We start from the raw sequence: 20,190 nt of genomic DNA on the forward strand, positions 1-20,190 counted from the left end.
GCCCCCACTACTGTCTTTACATGGGGGCGGCCTTTGATGCATATGCACTCTAGTCGCCAAAATTATGGAAACGCTTTTGAGTTTTTTGAGATCACAGAACTTTATTCAACTGTTGCTTGAATTACTTATTTACTGTATTTTTCATTCCATAAGAGTCACCTGACCATAAGACTAGATTTAGAGGAGAAAAACAAGAAAATCAACCCCATTTTGAACCAAATTCTCACTGTCAGGCTCTGCACCCTGTCCCCCTTCTTGTGATCTAGTGGTAGACGGGGGCAGTGCCTAGTGGCTGGCAGGAAGGCAGGCAGGGAAGTCTTTCTGTTTCCTGCTCAGCTTTGGAAAATGCACATCTCTAATACCTTTACATTTTTATTTCCTCTTTTTTTATTTTTAAAGCAATTCACATGTCCAGCACAAGGCCTCTTGCCTCAGCTGTACATTGGTTGTAAATTTAAATTAGTGATTAATTTCCTGTAATTCCAGAAGGAGGGCCCCCTTCCCTGGTACCTTTCTGCAGGACCCCTCCCTACGGTACCTCCAGCAAATTAAATAGTAAAAAAGCAGGGACAATGAAAGTCTGACAGCTTTCTTAGAACAGCCACACAGATGTCCCTCCAGAGCAGGGCAGCCTGGTGTTTAGTGCAGTAGACTAAACCAAGGGACCCAGGTTAAAATACCATTAACAATTATTATTATTTTTTTTTTGTGAGCACTCTAGGAACAGAAATACTGTATTTTTCGCTCCATTGAGAGGCAGGTGCGAGCCCCAAGCGCGTCTGCCTGGTTCCGCGTCGCTGCCCGAATGGTGCCATCAGCTCAGTCCAGCGCTGCATTAGCAGGCTCCCCAATCTGCTGCGGAAGTGAAAGACAGGCGCGAGGCCCGAGCGCACCTGCCTGGTCCCGTGCCGCCGCTCGAATGGTGCCGTCAGCTCCTGCAGGTCTCGCGAGAACCAAAGGCACCATTCAGGTAGCAGCGCAGGACCAGGCAGGTGTGCTCGGGGCTCGCACCTGCCTTTTACTTCCGCGGCAGATGGGGGAGCCTGCCGATGCAGCGCTGGATCGCCAGGATTACATAAAGGTACCAGAGGTGGGGCGGGATTTTCTGCATAAGACGCATTCTTATTTCCACACACTTTTTGGAGCGAAAAATACGATAATCCTGCAATGTATGATATTTATAAGCATTCTTTGATTGTTTGTAAACATTACTGGTACTATTTGTATAGTAATTTTGTTTCTTTTGTGGTTAGGAATGACTTTTAGTGATTTAACTTCAAAAAGGGAAACAATCAGTTGTATTTCTTTTGATATATTGTTTAGATTTTGAGTGCATACAGTACAGTAGGTTGTTTTATGTGTTTTGTTTTGATACTTTGATGATGTTGTCACAATTTGTTGGTGTTATCTAAAGGCCTGTTGTGCAATATGGCAAAATTTTAATTGCTATTTTCATTAATTGCAAGCTAAATGAATTGAATGAGTATTATCTAAATACACTAAAATTATAGCTGTATGCTAAACTTTGCAGAAGAGACTTGACTGGTCACCTAAAAAGATAGCAACAGCCATAACCTTAAGAAAAGAAGGCTACAGTTACTGAGAGATTGCTTCCAAAATCGGTCAAAGTTCTGAAACTCTGCAAGTGCTTTGAAGAGACTAGATGCATCAAAAACAAGGCTAGAAGGGCCAGAAAAGTTACACCACCTCAGACATATATAGTAACATAGTAACATAATACATGACGGCAGATAAAGACCCGAATGGTCCATCCAGTCTGCCCAACCTGATTCAATTTAAATTTTTAAATTTTCTTCTTAGCTATTTCCGGGCAAGAATCCAAAGCTTTACCCGGTACTGTGCTTGGGTTCCAACTGCCGAAATCTGATATCAGACTGATATCAGTGATAAAATCAGACTGAAATCAGACTGATAAAAGAATAGTGAGAGTGGCTCTAAAAAATTGGAAATTAACTGCTGCTAACATTAATAAGTCACTGGCTGAAAAAGGGGTGTTGGTGTCAGGCCGGACAGTTCACTGGAGATTGGTAAAAGCAGGCCTGTGAGCAAGAATTCCCAGGAAAAGCCCTTCCTCAACACAGTTCAGTATTGTAAATGTTTGAACTTGGCTAAAGAGCATGCCAGGTGGACTACAGATTGGTTGAAGAAGGTGTTCTGGAGCGATGAGACCTGAAGCTCCATATCTGGTCCCATAGTGACAGTGTCCACTATGCTTGCCAGAGTACTACTCGGTGGCATAGTAAGGGGGGGCAGTGTGCCTCGGATGCTGTTTTGCTGAGGGTGCAGCTCCTTGCCACACGCCCCTTGCCTCCACCCCCCCCACCCCCCGTATGTGAGGTTGCCGTCCATGTTGGCATCAGTGCTCTGACATCAGTTCCGGGAACCGTGCCTAGGAAGTGATGTCAGAGGGTGAGCTGACACCAACGTGGGCATGCTGCTTTCGCCGGAGAAGTTAAAAAGGTACAGGGAAATGGAAGGGGGCGGGGGAGGGGTGCAACCGCCCCGGGCACCTCTCACCCTTACTATGCCACTGGTACTACTGCCACAATGAAACATCCTCTTGAGTGTGATGGTGTGGGGGCTGCATGTCCAGAGATGTTGTGAGTCGATTGCAGGTGCTTGATGGAGTGGTAAATGCTGATAGATACATAAAGTAGGTCCTTCAGCCCAAGGTCCTGCCCTCAGCCAGAGACATTTTGGGAGTCAGTCAACCAATCATTTTTCAACCCATGCTGCACAGCCAAGAAATGCCTCACCTAGTTCAAAAAGAATAAGTTGCTGGACTGGCTAGGAAAGAGCCCAGATCTCAACCCCATTGAGAACCTGTGGGCTAGATTAAAGAGAGCAGTAGCGGCAAAGCGAGCATCCAACAAACATGAGCCGTTAGCAGCAATAATGAACTCCTGGTTTCACATAACACCTGTTGATCTCCAATGTCTTGTGAACAGCATGCCAAGAAGATGTGAGGTAATAATCAAGGTTAAAGGATATCAAGTTCACTACTAGTGACATTGATGAAGTCATTGGATAACTGAACAAATTATCATTATTAACTTGGGTAACTTATGAACAACATCAGTGACACGGCAGAGGGAAGGCACCGGTGGGGAAGGCCGCGAAGCAGCCTGTTCAGAGCACTGCTGCTGCCGCTTTAGGAGGCCTCGGAGGTAAGTCCAGTCTCACTGGAGAATGTGAAGAAAGCAGTTAGCTTAGCAAGGTTTAAAAAAGGTTTGGATAATTTCCGAAGAGCAAAGTCATTGAGCTATTATTAAGATGGTCTTGGGGATCATAAGAACATAAGCATCGCCTCTGCCGAGTCAGACCATAGGTCCATCGTGCCCAGCAGTCCGTGTAGTCCATCCCCCCCATCGTGTAGTTGTACATCGGGTTTCCTTTCCCTATGCGTAAGACTTTACATTTCTCTACATTGAAGCTCATCTGCCAATTATTTGCCCATTCACTCAGTTTGTTCAGGTCCCTTTGTAGTTCCTTACATTCCTCAACAGTTCTAACCCTACTGGAGAGTTTTGTGTCGTCCGCGAATTTTATAACTTTACACTTTGTCCCTGATTCCAGGTCATTAATAAATATATTGAACAGCAGCGGTCCCAGTACTGACCCCTGTGGGACACCACTCGTGACCCCTTTCCAGTCAGAGTAGTGTCCCTTTACTCCTACCCTCTGTTTCCTGTCCGCCAGCCAATTTCTGATCCATTTGTGCATGTCCCCTCCCACCCTGTGGTTCCACAGTTTCCTTAGTAGGCGCTCGTGGGGTACCTTGTCGAAGACCTATTCCTAGGATAAGTAGTATAAAATCTGTTCTACCCATTAGTATCTTGCCAGGGCTTGATGGACCTTCAGTCTGTCCCAGTATTGCAACTTTTATGTTTGGGGGGTTTGGGTTTTGTTTTTTTAATTTAGCATTGATTTATTTTCCTCAATTGTGTGGACTTGGAATAAAGTAAGAATCATCCAAAAGATGACGGATGAGATTATACAGCTTCCTTTGATTTTATAATAATATTTTAAAAATATATTCAAAAGAAAAATGTTTACAAAGTAATTCAAGCAATCTATGGTAAATTCAAGAAATCTAAACTAAACGAAACCTTAAGTTTGTATACCACATCATCTCCATAATCGTAGAGCTCGGCACGGTTTACAGGAACTAGTATAAAGAAGGTTTAGAAGAACTTAGTATAAAGATGAAATACCATAGAGGGAAGGAAGTATTACATTTTTGAGAATAGCCAAGTTTTCAGATATGGTAAAGGTTTTGATGCAGTTGAGGTTTCAGTGCATAGAACATCCACCCTTCTCACCAGCTCTTGCTCCATCTATTTTCTATTTCCAAACCTTAAAAAGAGTTTGAAAGGGCTATGATTTTTGAGTGATTCGAAGGTGATTGAAGCAGCAGAGCAGTATTTCTGTGGTCAGATATCACAGTATTTCTTGGAAGGGTTATAGAAACTTCAAGAGAAACCAAAAAACACTGTGGAGTGACGATGTTCCTGAAATGGACTTTATTGAAGATTTGAAAGTTCCAAAAGTCAATGTGACAATCCACATAAAAACAAGATAATCCACTTAAAAATCTTAAGGGCCTAGTCCGCTGAGAGCATAGGACTCAATACTGTCCATGTTTCGACAAGGTAGTCTTCCTCAAGGGTCCCCGATAGTCCTATGGTTGTAGATACATGGAAAAACTAATCAATAGACATGAACGGTTTCTGTGAGGGTTCACATAGAATGTGCAGCAAAACCATGTCTTGAACTTAGGGGTGAATATGTGGAATAACTTGTAAGTTTCATAGATCCATGTTATTCCCTTCTTAGTTGTGCTGAAAACTTTTCAGCACCCCCTCATAAAGGTGTCTTTCTGATCTGCTCTGCTTTCAGTTTATTTTCGGGCAGCTCTGCCTGGGTGGACAGACTCTGACTGTCGGAGGTCTTTAGCTGGGAAGGCAACTGTTTTTTGGTTTGTTTTTTTTTCTTTAGGGCTTCTACATAGCCAGCCTTCACTAACACTTTTTGGTGGTTCAGGGACTGTTCCCCTGCTATGAAACTTGCTCCTGGTCGATACCAGAGTGTGGCATCTTTGTCTGTCCTAAGGACTTTATCGGTTGCCAGCTGTGTCCCCCCCACTCCGAAGATGAGTGAGGAGCTGTGGGGGGTCTAGGGTCTTAAGCTTTAACACAGTCCAAAGAAACAAGCACCAGGAATATTTTAATTTTTATTATTTTATCTTACATTACAAGTTAATTCACTTAACACAAGAAACAGAGAGAGTTTTCAGAAATTCCAGCTCAAATCCTCATTGATCCAGTGTTCATTTATGTCATTTTTCTCAATATTTGTTTAGTGCAGCTAGAAACTAGTGGCTTAGTGCAATTTATATTTACATGTATCTCATGTTTAGAATTTATTTCTTATTTTGTTCGACTTATCTTTTAGTTGTGGAAACGTTGATCACCTCTTCCAACATGAATTCACATTTCACTTCCTTCTTCAGGGTTGAGGTATCCCAGACAACTACAAAAAGAAATCAATCAGACTAGATGTTTAAACCAACCTGTTCATTGAATAAATATGTAAAATAGAATATGTAAATTGGCAAAAGCACCTTTCATTTTACATCCACATACAGTGGCATAGACTCCTACACTTCAGCAGATTCAGGAATGATTCATGGCCACATTAAGAACAGTGTGTGGTTGTGCATGCTGTACCTTAAAGCACAGTTCTTCAACCGCCAGTCTGCGGACCGGTGTCGGTCCGCAAAAAAATCTTGCTGGTCCATGAAGGATTTGGGTCCCTGCCACAGGAAAAGGTGCTGGCGTCAGCTAACATGCAACTTCCTGTTGCCGTCGCTATGCCGGCACTCCTGCCTTCCACCACCGACTCCTGCCGTGTATGTCTCCTGCTCCAGCCTTTGTCTCCGCACCCCCAGACGAGCAGCGGTAGCTCTGTGTGCTTTTAACTTCGGCACACAGCAGCCCCTAAGCAGTATTTTAGCCGCGGTTTCAAGAGACAGCCTCGGGGCCTTTGCTAGGCCGGCCTGCATCAATGATGCGATATGGGCCAGCCTACCAAAGGCCCCGAGGCTGCCTCATGAAACCACGGCTAAAATACTGCTTAGGGGCACCTGTGTGCTGAAGTTAAAAGCACACAGAGCTGCCGCTGCTCGTCTGGGGGTGCGGAGACAAAGGCTGGAGCAGGAGACATACACGGCAGGAGTCGGTGGTGGAAGGCAGGAGTGCCGGCATAGCGACGGCAACAGGAAGTTGCATGTTAGCTGACGCCAGCACCTTTTCCTGTGGCAGGGACCCAAATCCTTCATGGACCAGCAAGATTTTTTTGCGGACCGACACCGGTCCGCAGACTGGCGGTTGAAGAACTGTGCTTTAAGGTACAGCATGCACAACCACACACTGTTCTTAATGTGGCCATGAATCATTCCTGAATCTGCTGAAGTGTAGGAGTCTATGCCACTGTATGTGGATGTAAAATGAAAGGTGCTTTTGCCAATTTACATATTCTATTGCTGGAGAGGGAAGGAGGGAAGCAAGAAAGGGTACTCCTGGACAAGGAGGGAAAGGGTACTCCTGGACAAGGAGGGGAAGGGGATACTGCTGACAGGAGAGAAAGGGAAGGGAAGAGAGTTACTGTTGGATAAGGGGAGGAGAGAAGAGAGAACATAACATAGTAACATAGTAGATGATGGCAGATAAAAACCCAAATGGTCCATCCAGTCTGCCCAACCTGATTCAATTTAAAAGGGGTATTCCTGGACAAGGGAGGGGAAGGGGATACTGCTGACAGGGGAGAAGGGAAAGGGAAGGGAAGAGAGTTACTGTTGGATAATGGAAGAAGAAAGGGAGAAGGTACTGCTGGACAGGGGAGGAGGAACATTGGAAGGAAACAGCTGGAAGGGAGATTAGAGGAGGGGAAGGAGTCAGGATGGAATGAAGAGATCAGATGAGGGAAAGGGGAGAGACAGAGGAATGACAAAGTAGAGAGATTGATGCTGGGAAGGGGGGTCAGATGAGAAATAAGGAAAGAGGGACAAAGATGCTAGATCTGGTGTAGGAGAGAGGGGCATAGAAAGAATGCAGATACCATATGGAAGGGGGAGAGGGCAGACAGTGGATGGAAGGGGCAGATGCTGGATTGAAGAGACAGAGGGCAGACGCTGGATGGAAGAGAGTGTAAAGACGATGAAAGCAGAAACCAGAGACAACAAAAGGTAGAAAAAAATAATTTTATTTCTATCTTGTGATTAGAATAAATCAGATTTAAAATATGTATCCTGCTAGAGCTGATGATAGACATAACTGGGGAGTGCAAAGCCCAGGCAGTGTGTTTTTAGCTTCCAGCTGGCTTAGGGCTCTTTCTGACCAGGAGGCAGTTGCCCTAGTTGCACTCCCCCTAACACCATTCCTGCCATGTGTGACTGCGGTATTCTGTTAGCATGATATTTGTGTGGCATTCTGTAATAATTTGGCTTATTCAGTTTTCTTGATAGAGGGGATATATGTGAAGGGGAGGGGAGACGGGGGTTTTGTTGATCCTTGCCCTGTATTATTTTTATTTATAAAATGACAATTGTACAGAATATTGTTTCTTTTTATACTTTAATAAAATATGTTCAATTTAAAATCATAACTATTTGAGGCTTGTGTGGATGGGATCAGATGGTTAATGGGACCAAGCTTGCGGGGACAGGGCGGCAATGGGATTTTTAAAAATTTTGGTCTTATTAGTTTGCTGGTCCACGAAATAATTATTTTATTTCCGCCGGTCCATAGGTGTAAAAAGGTTGAAGAACACAATCTTAGAGGGATGCTGTGATACAAAAAGTATAAACCTCTTCTGGGAACATTTAATTCAGTCTCAAACTAATATACATAATACTACTTTTCTTCGAACCTCAGTAAGCTGAGTGGTAATTTAACGCACAACGGCAGTCTTCTTCATAGGTTCACAGTTCATTACTCATTGGTTATTACAGCAGCGGTAATACAATTAGATAGATTTCACTTATCTTTTCCATTGCTGTTAATGATGTTCTAGTCGCTGTCACCCCTTTCGACATGTTTCAAAACTTTCTTCAGGGACGGGGTTCAATTAGCTAAATTGCTATGCACAGAACAAAACGTACAGCCAACAAGCTTTCAAAAAACCTTCAACAACTTGGGCCTGATTTCAAAACTCCTGTAATGAACAATGTATTCTCTGTAAGTTTAAAAACTGGCTAATAGGGAGACTTTGTCTAAGTCTGTACGGGTGAAAACTATGGCACCATAATAAACTATTCCTATCAGCTAGCTTTTGGAAGAGTGTATAGCCAAAACATCATTCTGTTTATAAATGTGAATGTCAAAAAAATAATGTTATTCTGATCCATAGTTTCAGTAAATTGAATACATTGATCTATATAGTGTTTAGCCATTGCACAAAGTGGCTCAGATTTTGAGCTGAGGATGTCTAAATGAAAAAAATGTCATCTAGAAATGTCTAAGACAAAGAAAACTGCGGAGTCTGATGTTACTGATGAAGGCTTTATTAAAACAAGAAGGTAATGCACAATCTTAAAGCAGTAAAGTTCATCCACAACTTTAGTGAATTGACCCAACATGGTCTCTGTTTTGACCAAAAATGGTCTTCAGGGGTCCTATAGGTATAGATTTAGATTTGATTATAACTTAGTGTAAAAATATATTCAAAAGTACACGTTGTGGTGCTTTGGTGAAAGTGTAACTTGACCTATTTCAGTGTGAGTTATATACCACTATTGTAACATGATAATCAAATCACAAGTGTGAACTGTGCATGTGTGAGATGACAAACACATTTCACTAAGTGACCATAGTGTGAAGGTGATAATAAATATTAATCAATGTTATTTGCTAAAAATGATTTAGTAAAGAATGTGAAGTGGCCATATTATATTTTGAAACCATTGAGATTGGTAATCAAGCTCCCATGATTATACAATGGATTTAATGGTAGACGTTCCCATTAAACAACCCCCCCCCCTAAAAACCTTTTAAACAAAACCAAATGGGCTAAATGCTGTAAAAATGATGTAGACCAGGGATGCCCAAAAGGTCGATCGCGATCGATCAGTAGATCGCACGGGGCAATGCGAGGCGATCACGGAGCCCATCTAGACACTCATAGGCTCCCTGCGCTAAAAAACGTAATTTGCAGTTTAGTAAAAGGGGGCCATAGTGTAAAATATAGACAGCAGATACAAATTCTCAAAACAGACACATTTTGATCATAAAATTGAAAATAAAATCATTTTTCCTACCTTTGTTGTCTGGTGATTTCATGAGTCTCTGGTTGCACTTCCTTCTGACTGTGCATCCAATATTTCTTTCTTTCTCTCCCTGCCCCTTCTTTTTTTTTCTCTCTCTGTCTCCCTGCCCCTTCTTTCTTTTTTTCTCTCCCTACCCCCTCTTTCTTTCTTTCTTTCTTTTTCTCTCTCCCTACCCCCTCTTTCTTTCTTTTTCTCTCTCCCTACCCCCTCTTTCTTTCTTTTTCTCTCTCCCTACCCCCTCTTTCTTTCTTTTTTCTCTCCCTGCCCCCTCTTTCTTTCTTTTTTTCTCTCCCTGCCCCCTCTTTCTTTTTTTTATCTCCCTGCCCCTTTTTTCTCTCTCTCCCTGTCCCTTTCTTTCTCTCTCGATGTCCCTTTCTTTCTTTCTTTCTCTCTCGGTGCCCCCTTCTTTCTTTCTCTTTCTCTCTTGCTGCCCCCTTCTTTCTTTCTCTTTCTCTGTCTCTCTCTCTCCCTGCCCCTTTCTTTCTCTTTCTCTGTCTCTCTCTCTCTCTCTGCTTCTTTCTCTTTCTCTGTCTCTCTCTTTCCCTGCCCCTTTCTGTCTTTCTTTCTGTCCTTTTCTTGCTTTCTCCTTGCCTCTTTTTGTGTTTCTTCCTCTCTCCCTTCCCCCCAAGCCACCGCCGCTGATTTAGACCTGCTTCCTCAATGCCGCAAAAGCCAGGCCCGTGCAAGCGCCAGGCCCACAAGCCTTCCCCCCTCCCCACCCCCCGATGTCGATTTTGATGTCGGAGCCAGCAAGGCAGTGATTGGCTGGCCCGGAACTTCCTCTCCGACATCAGAATTGACATTGGGAGAGGGTGGAAGACTTGTGGGCCCGGCACTTGCACAGGTCTGGCTTTTGCGGTGTCGGGGAAGCAGGGAGAACGCAAAGGCAACGCGAGTCTATCGTGGGCTCCGCTATCGACTTGTGTTGCCCTTATGATCTACTGGTCGATCGCGATCAACCTTTTGGGCGCTCCTGTCTTAGAGCATGTGAGTGGTGAAAAGTCAAAGGAACAATTTTGAGATTGAAAGTGTGGTTGTGATGGGGGAAAGATTACCAGTAAAAAAGGAGATGACTATATTGGGAGTATGCTTAGATAGTTGTCTGACTATTTAAAAACAAATATTGAAAATAATTTGGATGGGTTATATGCAGTTGCAGATGCTCTATAGATTGAAGCCAATGCTGACAGCTTTTGATTTCCGTAATGTGGTGCAAGCATTAATCCTGAGTAGAGTGGATTATTGTAATTCACTTTACTTGGGAGTTGCTAAAGGGAAGATGAGGGCATTTCAGATGCTAATTAACTCTGCTGCAAGATTGATTACAGGGGTTTCAAGAATGTCACATATGACTCCAGTATTGAAACAATTACATTAGTTGCCTATACAGCAGAGAGTACCGTATTTTCACTCATATACTGCGCACCCGTGTAAAACGCGCACATGGGTATAGTGCGCGGGGAACACAAATTTTTGTAAAAAAAATTTAATATAGCTCGCACACGCGTATACCGCGCATGCTAAAACCTCCTCCCGCCTACTCCGAACCAGCATCCTCCCCCCCGCTCGCTTACCCGAGAGAGCATTTTTTTTTTCATTCAAATCCGGCATTCCCCCTGCGAACCGGCATCCTCCCCTCCCCGCTCGCGTCACCCCCCCTCTCCGGAGAGAGCGAGACCAGAAGGCTTTGAGCATGCGCAAATGCTCAAAGCCTAGTCCAGCCCGGCGCAGGAAGAAGGAGGATCTCTCTCGCACCGCCCAGCCCAGCCCAACCCAACGAGGGAGGATCTTCGGGCACTGGCACATCCTGTGCATTGGTGCTGGTGCCGGTGCCGGTGCCCAATCGGGTAACAGATGTTTTGCGGTGCTGGGGGCGGATGTAGGATCGCGGGGGAGGGGGGGGGAGGATGCCGGTTCGCAGTGGGGATGCCGGATCGGATTGAAAAAAAAAAGTTGTAAAACGCACTCACACGTATAACGCGCACGGTTATGCACGGTTTGTAAAAATCGTGTATAACGCGCACGTTATATGCGTGAAAATACGGTACACTTTAAGATTCTTTCAATCATTCAACAGACCTTGTATCATGTGCTTCCCTGAAGGTATTACAAGAGTTCTTTGAAATGTACTAACCCAGAAGATATCTAAGATCAGAAAACAGTATGAAATTGAGTCTGGAGGGTAAGATGTCAATTATGCATGTTAAGATTGGACCAACAATGATGTCTGTGATAGGTGTCAAACTTTTGGAATGCCCTACCCAGTATTTTGCGATTTGTGCTGGGAGGATTAATTTTAAGAAAATGTTGAAAACGCTACTGTTCGCTAATGCCTTTCTATGGTAATCCCTCTTTACTGCGTTTCTGAAATCTTATGATTTATTGCTCAAGAATATTCTGAGATGAATTCGACCATTATTGTTTTACTGTTTTCTATTGCTGAAACTTGACCTGATAATGTCTGTTTGTTTCACTGGAATTTTGTGATCCAGAGTGGGGAGGATGTCAACAATGCGTTTGTGCTGTTTGCTTGCCTGTGCCACATTTGTAGTGATAGTAGGGCCCACAAGATGATGTGAATATAACTTGTACTGTAAACCGCATAGCTAATATGTAGTATATAAATTTTTAAATAAATATGATTTAATCTTTACCACTTCCACTTGAAGACAAATATCCCAAAATTTTGATACTGGCTCTAAAATCAAATTTTTCATTGATATAATAGGACGACCTGGAGACTGATTCAGATTTTTATGTATTTTCAGCAGGAAATAAATTTTCAGGGTAACAGGATGACATTCCCTGATGAACACTGCCTCTTTCCCTAATGTGCAGCATGGGTTTTAACGCCGGCAGCGGTGGTAACTGCTCCAACGCTTGTAGGTATTCTATAAGTGTCTGAGCAGTTAACCGCTGCTGCTGGCGCTAAAACTTATGCTACGCTTTAGTAAAAGAGGGGCTTTGTTTGTTAGTATTTTAACTTATTGAGAAAATATTGGGAAAATTGATGTAAAATGAACATTGGATCAATGAAGATTTGAGCTGCAATTTCTGAGTGATACACTTGGGGCTCCTTTTACAAAGGTGCACGCTAGCGTTTTAAGCGCACGCATCGGATTAGCGTGCACTATAGCACGCGCTACCCAAAAAACTACTGCCCGCTCAAGAGGAGGTGCCGTAGCGGCTAGTGCGTGCAGCATTTTAGTGCACGTTAAGGCCATAACACACCTTTGCAAAAGGAGCCCTTAGACTGGCTGTCTGATGATCCACCCAAACTATATTGTGATATTAGGTAACTATTGGTGAGTGATTTGAGACTGTTCCCAATTGTACATTACAGCTTAGTGGTGACTGAAGTTATTAATCATATGACTTGAGATAGGAGGATATAGGTTTTATGGATGCACAGCATGTCTATATTTAACTACAAAAAAAATGTCATTCTGTGTCGTACCGAGTGTCTCTGCGGGTCATGTATGTAGAAAATTACATAGGTGAGCATCGTTTGTCTGAAAAAACGTTGAGAAATCACTGCCTTAGAGAGAGTGTTGCAGGGCACCTTAAAAATGGGTTTAGTGTGCCTATATTGCACCTGTTTTTATAAAATCAACATATACATGTATACGTATGAAATAGACTCCTAGAACTAAATTCAAGCACACTAATTTGTACCTGCTCCCAGTCAAGTGCAAATGTGTGCATGTACTCAATGTGTGTACATCACAGATCTGCTTCAGTGCCCCTTGGAACATCATACTTAAATGTTTGTATACAGCTGGGTGGCTCTAGAAAGAGTTCTGCATTTTAAAGCTTAACATGCAGAAAAGCCTTTTCAATAATGACCTCCTAAAGTGCTCAGAAATTCTCCGCTTCTCATTCATGATTAATAAAAGTTCTGAAATGTATTTGCATGATGCATCATACATGTGGTTTTGTTTTTTAACTTACATTTGGTTTTATTTCATATTTCAGGTAGGACCTGTAGTGTTGATGCCATCCAACTAAGGGTTTCTCTGGAGCAGTGAAGAAGCAATGCGTGAAAGCTATTGTATCTCCAAGGGATGACAGTTAATTTGCTTTTAAGTGCATATCTGTACATTTGTCGTAAAACGAGTAATCTGTGGCAGGAGCGAGGAGCCAGGCAACTGTGCTTTCTATACAGTCCTGTTCGTATTTGCTCTAGACTGAGCCACGCGTTTCCGCTCAGAGGTATTCATACAGGTAGATTTCAGCGCATATGGTCTTTAAATAAGACACTGTATGTTAAACAGAATTGTGTCCTGGGCAAATTAGACTTGTACTGGAACACGTCAAATCTCAGCTCTTCATCAAGGGAAAAACCCAAAGCAAATAATCATATGTCACAGATTAAGAGCACTTTAGATTCTGTTTCAAAAGCGGCTGTTAGCACATATAATGAACTGATTGCACGATTCAAGTCAACCCCTGCCACTGTAGGAAAAGCACCTGAAAGTAAGGACAAGGTAAAGCAGGAAAGTTTAGCAAATTCATTAGTTCCAGGCACCAAAACTCAAGAAGATTCCAAAAAAACAGGTGCTGTGAAGAAGCCTGTCCATGCAAAAGAAACTTCCCAGGAATCATCAAAAAATAATTCATATGTAAATAATGAACTTTTTCATGAGAACTTTCATACCACTAATTTTGGAGAGACCTATGACTCTTTAGAAAATCATATTAATTTATACTTTGACAATTATATCACTATGCCTGAGGATACAAAAGAAAAGTATGTTATGAAGAAACCGTTACCGGATAAATTAGCTGATAAAAATGGGAAAGCTTCCATGTCTGCCATGTCTACTGCAACAGATTTTGCAGGTGCTGAGAAACTAGACAAGGCTATTTCAGTGCCTACAAAAAGTAGTTCCCATTTTCTTTTATATCCTTTTAATCGTGTACAAGCTTTTGTGGGCTATTACTTTGGTGGTGTGGTTCCCAGGTTGTGGTCTGGTGCTAAAGATTCTTCAGAAAATGAAAGCAAAGATTCAGCGCAGGAAGAATCTGGGCGGAAAGGTGAACATTATGATGGCACAGGCAATAAGTCATCAGAAGATATATCAAAACGTCTGTCTCTACAGAGAAAAAAGGTAAAAATGTGAATAAATTATTTACAATTCTTGTTTTTGTTCTGTTAGTTTGTCAAATGCTCAAATCTGTTATTTTAAAGTTATGGTAAAAGTCGGGGAGCACATGTGTCTTGTATCAGTGCTAGCATGCTTTGTGGACACATTCTTTCACATACAGCTATCCTAACTTACTTTAAGTGAACAAATAAGGCTTCGTTGTTCAATCGGAGTATTTTATCCGTTAAGAATCTGCATTAGTTCTTTGTGGGAAGGCTATATATAGATTTTTTTCATTACTACAGATAAAATGAAAATCAGCTTTTTTGGTAAAATTTGAGTCCACTTATTTTTTTTATTTCTATTATGTGTGTTTTCTAGATAATTGTAAAAGTGAGTGTGGATAATAGAACTAGAGCTTTAGTGCAAGCAATCCGCAGAACATCTGATCGAAGGCTGTTAATCAACAGGGTTGAAGAATTAAGCTGTCATATTTTAGAATTCCCAGAGACAAATGTGGCAGCTGTTAAGGTAAGAAAATCCATATTTTTATTCTGAAGCTGAAACACTAAGAAAAGTGATTACAGAGAATCTCATCCCTGTTTCCATGTCTTAATACTATTGTGTTCATCTTGCTACAACCTTTTTCAAAATGGGCATAAGGAATATGACACTGGATAAATATTAACTTCTATTTAACTTACTTGATTTAGCTTTATTTCCTTGTTATGGGAATGAAGTTAATTAGTAAAAACTAAATAAAAAAGGTATGCTTGTAGCCTTTCACAGAAAAACCCCAAACTGAGCACACCACAGTGAGGGAGGGGGGAGGGGGGAGGGGGATGGAGGAGATGCCAGAGCCCCAGGCTGAAGTTGGCCTGAGCAGGCAGGCAGGTCTGTAAGTGCCAGTCACATGGATGAGCATATCTGCTAGACAGATGCTGCTCTAACTCTAAAGAGTTGGCTGCCTGCTCTGTCTGCCTCTCCTGCGATGGACTGATTCTAACTTTGGAGAGAGTCCTGAGGGAGCTGGGGGGCCACTGGAGCTACTGTGCAGGATGCCTCCATGGAGGCATTGGAACTCATGGTCCCAATATCTTCTGCGGGAACCATTGGCCATTTTGCCTCCTGTTGCAGTTTCTATGCATCGGGGTTTGAAAGAATGGGGAGAACTTTCTCTACATTACATTAATGTCTTCTTTCCCACCAATACCTTTCCCACCAATACCAATAGGTGGTTTACAACAAGAAATTAGCTTGGGCATTCCCAGGGAGATTACAAGGTTGATAGCTATTGTATGTGTCGGGATCTAGGAATGGTTGATACGGTTTGGTTAACAAATATCTTGACTAGTATAGTTTTTAGTTTTTTCCTGAATGTTTTGTAGTTGGGTGTCATGGTCAGCAGATTTGAGAGGTGGTGGTCTATTTTTGCTTCTCTGGTGGCTAGTAGACCATCATATTTTTTTTGCTTTGCATGCCTTTGATTGGGGGGGTGGGTAAAGTGTGTTTGAGTTCTCCTTGTCTGGATGTGTTTTTCCTGATTAGTGGTTGTTCAGATAGCTTTGTCCATTTCCATTTAGGGCTTTGAATAGGGTGCAGTAGAATTTGTGTTGTATGTGTGCTTGTACTGGGAGCCTGTGTGAGTCTTGGAAAGCTGAGGCAATGTCATATTTTTTCAGCGAGTATATTAGTGTTAGGGCTGTATTTTGGACTGTTTGTAATTGTTTTAGCATGTTGGTGGGGCATGACAACGTATGTTATAGTAGTCCAGGAGTCCTAGGATTAGCGTTTGTACTATGAGTTTGAATTGTTCGTTGTTGAAGTATTTTCGGACTTGTCTTAAGTTACGCATGGTTGCGAACGCCTTCTGAACCATTTTGCTGATTTGAAGTTGCATGGTGCAGCTTTTGTCTATCATTATTCCCAGCAGTTTTAGGTTGGGTTGTAAGGGATATGTGATGGAATTTATTTCTAGGTTTGTTATGGTTGGGGTTTTGTTTCTTTCTAGAAGTAAGAATTTGGTTTTGTCTTGGTTTAGTTTTAATTTGTATCACTGTAATTTGTTTTGCACTGTATCTAGTGCAAAATTGTAGTTTGTTCTTGTGTTGGGGGTGGTTTGGTCGAAAGGTAGAAGGATGGTAATATCGTCTGCGTAGCTGTATGATGTTATGCCTTGTTTGTCTAAGCATGTGCCAAGTGTGGCTATATAAAGGTTGAAGAGTGTTGGTGATAGTGGGGAGCCTTGGTGGACTCCGCAAGGGTTGTTCCAGGATTCTGATTGTTCTTTGTTTGCTTTTACCCTACCTACCCAAGTCTGTCTGCAGAGGGCCCTGATGGGGACCCCTAGGAGCTCTTAGCAATTTATGGCTTTAGAGTTTAAATTAATCAAGTTCTACGGGCGGAGGCTGGCTCCACGGCCAGCATTGGAGCCCCTGAGGACCAGAGGTTCCTGGCTGGTGCCCCATTTCAGAGGTCAAATGCCACAGAATGGACCTGAAGATTTCTGAAGCGCTGGGTGACTTTGAATAGTACCTGGTGGATCTGAATGCTCATTCAAACCCCCAGTCCCCTTCAGATTCAGACCTTAAGCAGGTGGCTCCACTCAGAGAGGAGGAGTAGCAGTCAAATGTGATGTCTCTGCCAGGAAACGCACTGTCTCATCATCTCATCTCCTTGGGCTCTTTTTTTTTTAATTGAATGTCTTGGAATTAATATTAGTTTAATTGAAATTTGATATACTGCCTATTGGACTTCTAAGCTTTTTACAAGTTTAAAATAATGAATCAGGGTGACACACTAATACAAACAGTTATACTGAAATGATAGGGATAAGGGGAAAGAAATACATGTCAAATAGGAAAGAGAGCCATTTAGGGGTTGTATGAAGGGGAGGGAATCTGGAAGCAAAAGCTGAGTAAATTTCAGTCTTTATACAGAAACTAGAAAGAGTTACAGAATGAAGCCAAGAAAAAATATAAATCTTCATTCTTTCAACCCAGTCTACCAGTGAAGAGAGAAGCAAGGAAAAATATCAGTGTAATGTAAAACAAATGAAAATAGCCTGTTGGAAGTGAAAAGTGATGTTATCCTATGGAGTAAAAGTTCTTGCTGATTCTAATTATGGAGGGGAAGACACATTTGCAGGGACAATTCAACCTAAACAAAGTTCCCTGCAGCATCACATGTGATCCCAATAAAATAAATTGTTTTCTTCACAGGACCAGCTCCAGGTCTCTATCACCAATCCAGAGAGAACAGAGCTCCATATGTCCAGACTGAATGTAATATTTTCTCAAGCAGGGAATGTAACACTTCTTCCGTTGCTAGTCCCTGTAGGAAGGTCTCCTGTCCAGTTGCATCACAATGACTCTGGATGGTGAAACAATCTATAGGCCTTCATATCTTTGCAGTGCCTTCATTGAAAAAAAAAACAAACATTGCCTACCTTTTCTTTTTGGCATTGGGTGAGAGGAAATCAACCAACAAAGAGGAATCAGGAGAGGAATGTCTGCTCTACTGCTCTATATTCCCTTTAAGCAGCCAACTTGCCCCCTCCCCCTCCTCAGCAAGTGTCCCTTGGCTTGATTCACCACCTAGTCCAGGCCCTCCAGGAAGGCAATAATCTGGGATGCAGCCAGCCTGGATGCCACCTCTGAGTTGACCCAAATCAACCAATCATCCAGATAGGGATGAAAACCCTGGCACTACAGATGGGCCCATACCAACAGGGCCGCCATCAGGGCAGTACTACCAGTCCTGCATTCAGGGGCCCGGAGCTGACAGGGGGCTCGGGTCAGTAGCGTACCTAGGGGGGGGCGGTGGTGCATGCCCCAAAGGAGTGCACAGGAGAGAGAGCTGAACGGGGACGATGGGGGACCCGCGGGGTTAAATATAACTCGAGCCACGAGGCTCGTCTTCTACTCCGACTGCCCTGCCGCTCACACAGCCGATTGAAAGTCTTCCCCGACGTCAGCGCTGACGTCGGAGGGAGGGCTTAAGCAAAGCCCGCCCTCCGACGTCGGCGCTGAAGTCGGGGAAGACTTCTGGTCGGCTATGTGTGTGCGGCGGGACAGGCAGGAAATAGAAGACAAGCCTACGCGGCTCGAGCTACATTTTGCTGAGAAAGTTGCTAAGATGGGCTGGGAGGCAAACGGGGAACACAAAAGGGGGAGGGAGTGCGTTTTGGACACAAGGCATGAACTTGGGAGAGAGGAAGGGAGGGAAAGAGATGCTGAGGTGGGGGAGGGAATGCATTTTTGGACACAGAAGGCATGAACTTGGGAGAGAGGAAGGGAGGGAAAGAGATGCTGAGGTGGGGGAAGGAATGGGTTTTTGGACACAGAAGGCATGGACTTGGGAGAGAGGAAGGGAGGGAAAGAGATGCTGAGGTGGGGAAGGGAATGCATTTTTGGACACAGAAGGCATGAACTTGGAAGAGAGGAAGGGAGGGAAAGAGATGCTGAGGTGGGGGAAGGAATTGGTTTTTGGACACAGAAGGCATGGACTTGGGAGAGAGGAAGGGAGGGAAAGAGATGCTGAGGTGGGGGAGGGAATGCATTTTTGGACACAGAAGGCATGAACTTGGAAGAGAGGAAGGGAGGGAAAGAGATGCTGAGGTGGGGGAGGGAATGGGATTTTGGACACAGAAGGCATGGACTTGGGAGAGAGGAAGGGAGGGAAAGAGATGCTGAGGTGGGGGAGGGAATGCATTTTTGGACACAGAAGGCATGAACTTGGGAGAGAGGAAGGGAGGGAAAGAGATGCTGAGGTGGGGGGAATGGGTTTTTGGACACAGAAGGCATGGACTTGGGAGAGAGGAAGGAGGGAAAGAGATGCTGAGGTGGGGGAGGGAATGGGTTTTTGGACACAGAAGGCATGGACTTGGGAGAGAGGAAGGGAGGGAAAGAGATGGTTGTGTACACGGGGAATAGAAGAAAGGAGAATTTTTGGTCATAGGGAGGGAGTGAGGTACAGACAGTGGCATACCAAGGTGGGGGTGGGGGCAGTCTGCCCCGTGTTTACGCCCCAAGGGGGTGCACAGCTGGCCTCCCTCCAGTGTTCTCCCTAGGCTGGCAAACTGCGTCTCTTTAGCCACTTGAGTGCCACCGCCGCCATTGGGAACAGGCCGGTGCCGAGTTCGCCCTGCTTTTCCCTGTGGGGCCGACCAACTCTCGCCACCCGCGTCAATTCTGACGTCGGAGAGGACGTTCTGGGCCAGCCAATCGCCTGGCTGGCCCAGAACGTCCTCTCCAACATTAGAATTGACGTCGAGTGGCGAGAGTTGGTTGGCCCCACGGGGAAGAGAAGCAGGGCGAACTCGGTGCCGGCCTGTTCCCGATAGCAGCAGTGGCAGCCCATTCCCCAGTGGCAGCATTTTCCCAGTGGTGGTGGCATAGGGGAGGGCAAGGAGAAAGAAAGAAAGGGGGGGACAGGGAGCCAGAAAAAAAAAAGAAAGGGGGCTGGGTGAAACAAAGAAAAATGGGGCACGGAGAGAGAGAGAAAGACAGACATACAGAATGAAAGGGGGTATGGAGAGAGAAAAAAAGAAAGAAGGGGGCAGGGTGAAACAAAGAAAAAGTTTGGGGATGGAATGAGGTCTGGAGGAGAGGAAGCATACAGAAAGCTGAAAGAAGGGAAGAAATATTGGATGCTCAGTCAGAAGAATAAAGTGCAACCAGAGACTGATGAAATTACCAAAGGTAGGAAAATGATTTAATTTTCAATTTAGTGATCAAAATGTGTCCGTTTTGAGAA

The 20,190-nt window shown here is 43.7% G+C and overlaps 1 protein-coding gene across 4 annotated transcripts in view; it reads left to right on the forward strand.

Moving 5' to 3' along the window:
- Positions 1–20,190, forward strand: part of PNPLA8 (patatin like phospholipase domain containing 8) — a 163,541-nt gene that overhangs the window by 1,104 nt on the left and 142,247 nt on the right. For all 4 annotated transcript variants that reach the window (XM_033959135.1, XM_033959132.1, XM_033959133.1 and 1 more), the window contains 2 exons: positions 13,322–14,457; positions 14,815–14,964. In XM_033959135.1, coding sequence (XP_033815026.1) covers positions 13,411–14,457; positions 14,815–14,964 — 1,197 coding nt within the window. In that variant the 5' untranslated portion in view covers positions 13,322–13,410. The remainder of the gene's footprint in view (positions 1–13,321; positions 14,458–14,814; positions 14,965–20,190) is intronic.

The sequence above is a fragment of the Geotrypetes seraphini genome, chromosome 9, assembly GCF_902459505.1.
Source record: "Geotrypetes seraphini chromosome 9, aGeoSer1.1, whole genome shotgun sequence".
NCBI lineage: Eukaryota > Metazoa > Chordata > Amphibia > Gymnophiona > Dermophiidae > Geotrypetes > Geotrypetes seraphini.